General features: G+C 41.6%; 1 protein-coding gene across 4 annotated transcripts in view; it reads left to right on the plus strand.

The window, feature by feature from the left end:
• Nucleotides 1-9,503, plus strand: part of ELMO1 (engulfment and cell motility 1) — a 504,161-nt gene that overhangs the window by 73,390 nt on the left and 421,268 nt on the right. For 3 of the 4 annotated variants that reach the window (XM_061587900.1, XM_061587901.1, XM_061587898.1), the window contains exon 2: nt 4,010-4,163. In XM_061587900.1, the coding sequence (XP_061443884.1) occupies nt 4,086-4,163 (78 nt within the window). In that variant the 5' untranslated portion in view covers nt 4,010-4,085. Of the gene's footprint in view, nt 1-3,018; nt 3,055-4,009; nt 4,164-9,503 lie in introns of those variants that run through there. The other variant, XM_061587899.1, reaches the window with a different exon arrangement.

The raw sequence follows: 9,503 nt of genomic DNA on the forward strand, positions 1-9,503 counted from the left end.
TTGGAACCACTGTCTATTATCTTTCTGAAATCGTGGAGGATGGGTAAAGTGCTGGGTGATTGGAGGAGGGCTAATGTTATCCCAATCTTCAAAAAGGGCAAAAAGGAAGAACCTGGGAATTACAGACCAGTCAGCCTGGCATCAATCCCTGGGAAAATTCTGGAACAGATTATAAAACTGTCAATCTGTAAGCACCTTGAAAACAATGCAGTGATTACTAAAAGCCAACATGGATTTATCAAGAACAAATCGAATTGTGGAATAGTCTCCCCGAGGAGGTACGCCTGGCGCCGACACTATTATCTTTTCGGCGCCAGGTTAAAACCTTTCTCTTCTCTGAGGCATTTTAATCTAAGTTAATTTGAGTAAATGTTGTAATTTTATTTTAGATGGTGTACTTTTATATACTTGTTGTATTAGATCCTGTAATTTTATTATTGTATATGTTTTTATGTTCACCGCCCAGAGAGCTGTTCGCTAGTCGGGCGGTATCTAAGCTTAATAAAATAAATAAATAAAAATAAATAAATAAGAACAAATCCTGCCAGACTATTCTAATCTCATATTTTGATCAGGTAGCCTCCCTGGTAGACTGTGGGAATGCTGTGGGCATAATATATCTTGACTTTAACAAAGCTTTTGACAAAGTGCCCCATGATATTCTGATTAGAAAGCTAGCCAAATGTGGGCTGGATGGGACCACTATCAGGTGGATCCACAGTTGTCTATAGAACCTCGTACTGAAAGAGTGTTTATCAGTGGTTCCTTCTCAAACTGGGGGGCAGTAATGAGCGGGATACCTCAGGGCTCTGTCCTGGGCCCAGCGTTCAACATTTTTATTAATTACTTGGATGAGAAGGTGCACGGGATGCTTGTCAGATTTGCAGATGATACAAAATTGGCAGGGATAGGTAAAACCGTGGAAGACAGAAAGAAAATTCAAAGTGATCTTGATAGGCTGGAGCATTGGGCTGAAAACAACAGAATGAAATTTAACAAGGATAAGTGCAAAGTTCTACAGCTAGGAAAAAGAAACCAAATGCACAGTTATACTTAGCTCAGCAATACTACATGAAGGAAGGATCTTGTTATTGTTGTTGATCACAAGCTGAGCAGGAGCCAACAGTATAATGTGGCTGCAAAAAAGGCAAATGCTATTTTAGGCTGCATTAACAAAAGTATAGTTTCCAAATCACATGAAGCATTGGTTCCCCTCTATTCGGCACTGGTTAGGCCTCATCTTGAGTACTGCATTCAGTTCTGGACACTACACTTTAAGAAGGATACTGACAAAGTGGAATGGGTTCAGAGGAGGGCAATGAGGATGATCAGGCGACTGGAAACAAAGCCCTATGAGGAGAGACTGAAAGAACTGGGCATGTTTAGTCTTGAGAAGGGAAGACTGAGGGGAGACATGATAGCACTCTTCAAATACTTGAAAGGTTGCCACACAGAGGAGAGCCAGGGTCTCTTCTTGATAATCCCAGAGTGCAGGTCACAGAATAATGGGCTCAAGTTGCAGGAAGCCAGATTTCAACTGACGATAAGGAAAAACTTCCTAACTGTAGTTAGAGTGATACGAAAGTGGAACCAATTACCAAGGGAGGTGGTGTGCTCTCCAACATTGGAGGCATTCAAGAGGCAGCTGGACAGCCACCTGTTGGGTTTGCTTTAATTTGGATTCCTGCGTTGAGAGGGTTGGATTCGATGGCCTTATGAGCCCCTTCCAACTCTGTGATTCTAGACACCTTATCACAATCTGCGTCTATGCTGGTATTGTTTTTTAAGATGTTTTTAAAGTTGTTTTTTAAAGATGCTTTATTTTAATATGTTTTTAAAGATGTTTTGTTTTAATATGTTTTTGTCTTTTGTTTTTAAGATGTTTTAAAGTGCTTTTAGTGTTTTTATTTGCCACCCTGGGCTCCTTCTGGAAGGAAGGGTGGGATGGAAATAAAATAAATATTTATGCCCTCATCCTGAACATATTTTCTCTGAAATAAGTTCTATTGGTTTTGATGGTGTTAACTCACAAGTAAGCATGCATAGAACTGCAGCCTTATTTTCATTTTGAGTTTATTATTTGGTTACAATTTATATAGGAAGAGTGCCTTTCCTTTGAGTAACCACAGGAGTTGATCAGTAGAGGCCACAGCAGGACCATCCAGGTGGGTGGAGGGTGAGCTGCTTGCCAGGGGGAGGTGCTTCCCCCTGTCTTGTTCTGGACCCATGGAAGAGTCCAAGGGGCAAGACTGGCTGATTGTTGCAGTACCATTGCGAGCTCCCAGTGAGGAACTTGGTTCACTAATGGTGGAGGTGAACTAAGGCCTTCTGAACCTCAGCCTCCAGTCCACCTCTCCTGGACTCTCCCCCCTTGTGGAGAATTAATGTCTCTTAAAGAGTCAAACCTCTGTCCTAAAGAAGTGTACTTTTCCTGGGCTCCATGGCCTTCAGCCTGGTACAGCAGTGTAGGAGGCACTTGGTTCCTCAGACCTAAATGAAGGTGCTATAAGCCTCCTGGCTCTGGTTCTGGACTCTGGTGACTTGCTCACTTTCATCAGGCTTTGAGATAAGAACCTAATCTGGCTCCTTAGGCCTCTGACTTACTGTCCTGTCCACTGCTGGACTCTGGAATTATGACATCTTTCCTTTGGGGCTTATGAGTTCATAGTGATTTTGCAGGTGACAGGCATAAACCATATATCAATTGTATTGAGCTTCCTACTCATGGTGCTAGTCTCCTGATCTTACACAATTCTTCTGTGGGATCCTTGCAGTTATACTTGCTGGTGAAGTTGTCATATGGAAGTATCCTGACAGAAAAACTGAGAATGAGTTGGATTGCAGGTTCCTATTACATGATGGATAGTTGATCCATAGCGCATCTTTCTGCACATTTAGAATACTTAAGAGATACCCCCCCACACACACACACTTTGAAATTTTCCCACTGGATAAATTGTGAGTGCCAGTTGCTTTTTGTGATTTTATTGTAGTCCCTGCCTTCATGCTTTGCTGATGGGGCTGGACGTTACCCTCTACCTTTAAGCCATTATGGTGAGTAAGTGCCATAATCTCATAAATTGAAATCTGTTGTTTGGCTGACCAAAAGTGAAGTTTGTGGTTCATACTTCAAATTACAAGGATTACAGCATGGGCATCTAAATCTGGGTGGGGAACATACTACTTAACTTTCATTTGTCATGCTCAGTACCCTTTCAAGCCTTACATCTTTATGATACTAGAAACCTGTTTTTTAATGGAATATTGCTCCAATTCTAAATGGAGCTGGTATGTTGGACTTGGGTATCTGCCCGTAAACAAACAAACAAACCCTACCTACAGTATTAGTTGGCTTGCATGGTAGTGTAAGAAGCTATTTCAGATCATGGGGGCATAGGTTATTTAAATCATTCCAAATCAGGTGCTTTATAGGTATAGGGAGTTGAGTGCATATCTCTCCAAATGAGGATTCTGCATTATGTGCATTTTGTGTATCTGAGTGTGTGTGTGTGCGTGAAAAATACTGTTCTATTTTGCCCTCCTCCTGACATCCTGTTTCCTATAGTGCAAAAATATATATGTGAGCATACAGGAGATCATTGTTGTAGCTAAAAGAGACAATGTTTTCTGGTCATAATTTCATGGATTATCCTTAAAGTGACAGAATAGAAGATCTAACAGGTTTGGATCTCCAAAACTCTGGAATGAAATTTACATTTTTTCCCATCTGTTCTCCAATAATACAGAAATTTTCAATTTCAGATAATTTCTGTGTTTTAAAAAACTATCATATGCTGTTCACAGTGCTAGTGCTTCAAGCATCTTTTGAGCAGATCGGCTAGTTGCATGCTATGTGATGCAGTACTGAATATTTTAAGCTTTTAGTGTGTGCATATGTGTAATCTTTCACAAGCACACACCTTTTGAGTACCTGCCAAGTGATGCAAATTGATGTGTTTGTGTTGGAATTTGTTTTAAACAGTACTCCCCCCTTTTTCTCTTCCTCCAGCTGTGAATGAAACAGTGACAGGCTGCAGCATTTAGTGTTCACTTTCACTAGCTTTGAAGAACAGCGACAACTAAAAATGCCACCTCTTGTGGATATCGTGAAAGTGGCTATAGAATGGCCTGGTGCGTTCCCCAAGTTGATGGAAATTGATCAAGTAAGTGGCTGGTTCTGTTTATTGGTACATATCTGTGCACTTTTACATAGGCCGTTTTTAATATTCATTATGACCCCCAGATAGCCATATATACAAGTTTATGGAACTATTAGCTACCCTTTGCTTAACTGAACATTTGCCATACATTCTGAATCCCTTCTTCAGCTGTCGGTTGAACCAATTTGTAATATTCTATAGATTTATGATCTATACAATTACATGGATACTTTATAAAGGTAGATTTGTATTATAATTCATATGAATAATATGCTAGAATTAAAGGTTATAATTCATATGAATAGGTGTGCAGTATTGCTTTCCTTGCTGGCTGTGTGACTTCAGACATCTAGTTGGTGCTTAGCTTGATTACCTAAGGAATGCCTTTAATTGTTATGTCTATTTATGCAGACATGCTATTGTGTTCCATTGGTTTCTTGGTGTAGTTTGCATAAACCAAACATAGGGTCAGGAGACGTATGGATGGATGTGAGATGCAAAATTTTAAAAATACATTATTGAATTATTGAGGTTTCAGGAGCTGCCAGAGTTTGAACTGGAAACATTCAGCTCGTGTGTGTGTGTGTGTGTGTGTGTGTGTGTGTGTGTGGGTGTGTGGGTGGGTGGGTGGGTGGGTGGGTGGGTGGGGCTCCCTGCCCTGTGTAATAAGAAACTAGAAGTTCAGCTAGGATTATCGTCTAGGCAGGGAAGTATTCTTAGGGACTGGACTAGACCTTCCCATTCAAGTTGACCAGTGGGTTCTTCTGGACAGGAGGGCCTATCAAAGGCTTCCTGTTTTGGCTGGGACCTTGCCTGAGCAGCAAGGTCTTCTGACTTTTATGTGCTTCTGTGGTTTCCTTGGCTCTGACTACCCGGCTCATGGTATAGCTTTGATATGAGGTGGAGAAATGGCTGATATGTAGATCAATTGATCTAATATAAAATAATGCTTAACTGTAGACATGGAACCTCATTATTGCTGCAGTTATACCCCCAGGCAAGCTACAGATGTGTGATGGAGATAGATCTATGCCACTTACTGCTTCATGTGAGTAGAAATCCCTTAGTACAGCTCCAGGTGGCCTTAGAATGAGTGTGGTGACAGCTCTTCACCTTCTCTTCATCCCCCAAATGCCCTTGTGTGGTGTTCCAGTGCTTATGAAGGGCCGCTGAATGACCAACTGAATCAGTAGCTATAGTTCCTTCGCTGCAGCCACTGCATAGGAACTGGGCTCTTTATTGGTAACACCATACCAACATGATCCAGGCCTCTTTCCACAGCCCAAATCCACGGCATTTCACCTTAGGCACTGCAAGAATGAGCAGTCAAATTCTAAACTGAAATTTCACACAGTCAAAAAGTTGGAATACCCCAAACTTCCTACATCTCCCAGTTCTGGTACGGGTAAGTCAGAAGAGCAGTTAATGAAACCATTCTGCATGAACCTGGATTTGTTTGCCCCTCCCCACACCTCAGCCTGGATTGCATCTAGCCTATGACAAACATCATCTGAACTGCTTGTTGCAAGCAGTTTCTCTATAGTGCCTTAGGAAGGGTTTGCAGTGGCATTTGATATTGTGATTTTTGCTTATGATAAATCATGATCTGTGCATAGAATGCATTTTAGGCTGGAAAATAAAGTAGGCATGTGGAATATGTGAATTGGCCTAGAATCTTGCTGATTTTGTTCAGAACTAGAAAACTGAAATATCCTCTTAGATTTTAGAATGCAGATGTTTGAACAAAATTGCTAACTATGCCAGTGATTCCCAGAACATATACTGGGGCATACTGGTGTGTCCCAAGAGGAGCTGAAATGTGCCTTGAAAATTAGCCCACCATGTTGGAGACACTCACTACACTGTGCCCCATGTGGCAGTGAGGCCCTTGGCAGCATGAGCTCCCTCTTTTGTCTGCCAATATATGGACAACGGTACAGACACACAGGAGGAAGTAAGGATGTGTTGGGATTCCTGATATAGCTTGCACTATACAGAAATCTCACAAGCATTCCCACTGCTTGGAAAGTATGATTCTCTTACAGAGCATTGACTGGCAAGAGCATAGCGAAGTGGAGGGTGCCAAGAAGCAATATTATTAACTGGACTATCCCACCATTGAGGATGCCTACACATTGTTCTGGAAGTTGATTAAGCAAATGAAACAGATACAAATCTTTTTGAAAGTAATAGCAAAGTATGCCTTTAGTTTTAATCTAACATCCTCTCTCTCCTTCCCAACTCCAGATCCTACTTATCAAAAGTGTGGGAAACACTGGCCTGGGCAAAATTATAGAATTGTATAAATGTAATTATTTTGTGGCATTAGAACATAAGTTCACCACATAACGTGAAGGAGTTGCCTAGACAGCATTATTTAGTAGTGTAGCACAAATAAGGATGTTGGTGTTCTTTCGAGGTCCTCTCCCCACACTGGGACGCTACTGTTGATGGAAATAGATCTAATGATTTATAATAATATATAACAACAGCTCTCCCCCCAACCTGTTTTTTTGGCATTGTGTTGCAGCATTAACAAAATTCCTTTTAATGCTCTTTGCTTGTGCTGTTATTACTTGTGCTGGGACATCTCAGAACTAATTTACATTTATATTAATACAATTAAAAACCTGAATAAAAGGCATGTAGTAATTGATCTTTCTTTCAAAAGCTGCTGCATTGCCGTAAGCTTCAGGAAACATAACAGAGGTACAGTATTTTTACTGGCCCCATGTGAGAAACTGCATTACAGGAACCACACGTAGGACTTTATGCTAAGTCTTTCCATAAGCTTTGGCTTCCTAAGCCTAGTCCAGTGTTTCCCAAACTTTTTAAAAAATTTTTTGTTGCTGGACTACAACTCCCATCAGCCCCAGCCAGCATGGCCAATGGTCAGGAATTATGGGAACTGTAGTCCAGCAACAAAAAAATAAAAACAGTTTGGGAAACACTGGCCTAGTCCAATGCTCATCCTCTCAGTAGCTTCCTGATTGCTCAGAATGTGCTTTCTTTACCTGTTTTGCCTTGCTTTGCTCATCAATGCAGTGGAGTATAATGAGAGAATTTATTTGTTTGCTTGAAAACAATGTTACCTGCAGTGATGTGTTGCTTTTTGTACTAGAATATTATTGTGTGTTTCATCAGTTAACATGCTAGAGACCAAAAATCATCTGGCAATCTGTCATTATCATCATCATGATAATCATTAACATGGACCTCCCAAACTCCACAAGACCCAAGTTTTCTATGTTTTATCTACAACAAAGGAGGGGAATCTTTGAGCTCAATGCACACATGGTCTTGTGGACAGCCTCTTGTGGGGAACCTTGAGCCATGAAAAAGTCAAAGGTTTCAACACACAACACACCTCTTTCCGGCTTTGATCCAGGCAATCACAAGGCATTATTACAGGTCAAGGGCACATTCCAACTAGGCATTACACTCGAGAGGGTGTGGAGTAGGGGAAGTGAAAGGCATGACCTGGGATGAGTCCCAAGGGCTAAATAGAGAGGCCTCGGAGACTCATATTCAGCCGTTGGGCCTAAGGTTCCCCACCCTGGTTAGAACCATGAAAGACTTCCTACTAAACTTGGTCCTTGTCAAGCCATATTTGGAGGGAAAGAGTGTGGATCTGTGTGGAGGGAACTCTGAAGTAGTGTTTTGGCATCATGATTGCTCAGTACAGTGGTGTGATTCTGTGTCCTCACTTCATTCCAACTTGGACATTCCTTTTTGGGGCAAACTAAAAGTTACACACAAGCGGTGTAACATGATCTGAATGGCAAGCAACTGGGGACAGGGGACCTCTTTTGAGCAGAGAAGAATTGGAATTAGGGTGCTACCTTACACTGTATCAGAACATTGTTCCATATAGTTCAGTATTGTCAACATTGACTGGCAGCAGCTCTCCATGGTTTTAGTCAGGGGACACTCCAAGCCCTGCATGGAGATGCTGGGGATTGAACTGAGGAACTTCTGCACGGAAAGCAGAGGATCTAACCTGAGCTGTGGCTCTTCCCCAGGCACTCACTAAAGTACCCATAGCCCATCTGTATTGGGGGTTAAAGGTCAGAACAAAGTTCCCCAAAGATGGTGTACATGGGGGGCTATTTATATCCTCAGAACAACACTGTAAAGGTTCGTGAGGATTAATTAACCCAATAGTTTCATATTCTTATATATATAATAATTACAATTACATTAAAATTATCTGTAGGGGTTGGTTTTTTTTTTTAAAAAAGATTTATATACTGCTTTGATTGTAACAAAACCGTTAAGCGGTTTACAAGAAATATTAAAATTACCAATAAAACAGTTCAAGACAAGTAATTAAAAACATTTAAATGGCATTTAAAATTGGCAGTAAACTAGAAAAAGGTTACAACACATCAATATCTATGTGTCTGGATAGGTGTGCCTCAATAGAAAAGTTTTCAGCAAATGATGAAAAGAATACAGTGAAGGCACCTGCCTGATGTCAATAGGCAGGGAGTTCTAAAGTATAGGTGCTGTCACACTAAAAGAAGGAAGTGCGGAATGAGTATTATGTGGCATTTGCAACAGTGCCAGTTCTACAAATCAAAGTGGTTGAGTGGGCACTTATGGGCTTAGGCAATTATGCAGGTAAACTGGTCCCAAGCTGTTAAGGATTTTATATACCAATAGTAACACCTTTAATTTGGCCCCGTAACAAATGTCATCCATCTGAACAGAGTGTTATATGCTGACAGCAACCATGCTGCAACATTTTGCACTAACTGCAGTTTCTGGGTCGAGGGCAAGGAAAGCCCCAGAAAGAGTGCATTGCAGAAATCCAGTTCAAGTCATCAATGCTGGATCTACTGTGGTCAGGCTCTCCAGGTCCAGGAATGGGCCTGGGCCTCCAGTGATAAAGCTGGGTCTAGAAACACTCTCAGACTGAGCACCTGCTCTTTCAGGGAGAGTGCAACCCCATCCAGGGCAGGCAACTGACCAAGTTCTCAGACATGGAACCATTCACCTACAGTGCCTCCATCTTGCCAGGATTGAAGCTCAGTTTATTTTCTCTCATCCATCCCAACACTGTGTCCAGGCATTGGTTCAGGGCCCACACAGCCTCTCCTGATTCAGATGTTATGGAGAAATAGAGCTGAATGTGATTAGTGCACTGTTGACACCTTGCCCCAAAACTCCCGATGACGGCTCCCCAGCAGCTTCATGTAGATACTAAATATTAAATCATGGGGGATAAAATAGTATACAATGGGGTGCCGCAGGGCAACTGCCAGGGGGCCAAAAAGCAGTCTCCCAGTGCTACTCTCTGAACTCTGCCATGTGACTAGGACTGGAACCATTGTAGCACAG

This window comes from Rhineura floridana, chromosome 10, assembly GCF_030035675.1.
Source record: "Rhineura floridana isolate rRhiFlo1 chromosome 10, rRhiFlo1.hap2, whole genome shotgun sequence".
Classification (NCBI taxonomy): Eukaryota; Metazoa; Chordata; class Lepidosauria; order Squamata; family Rhineuridae; genus Rhineura; species Rhineura floridana.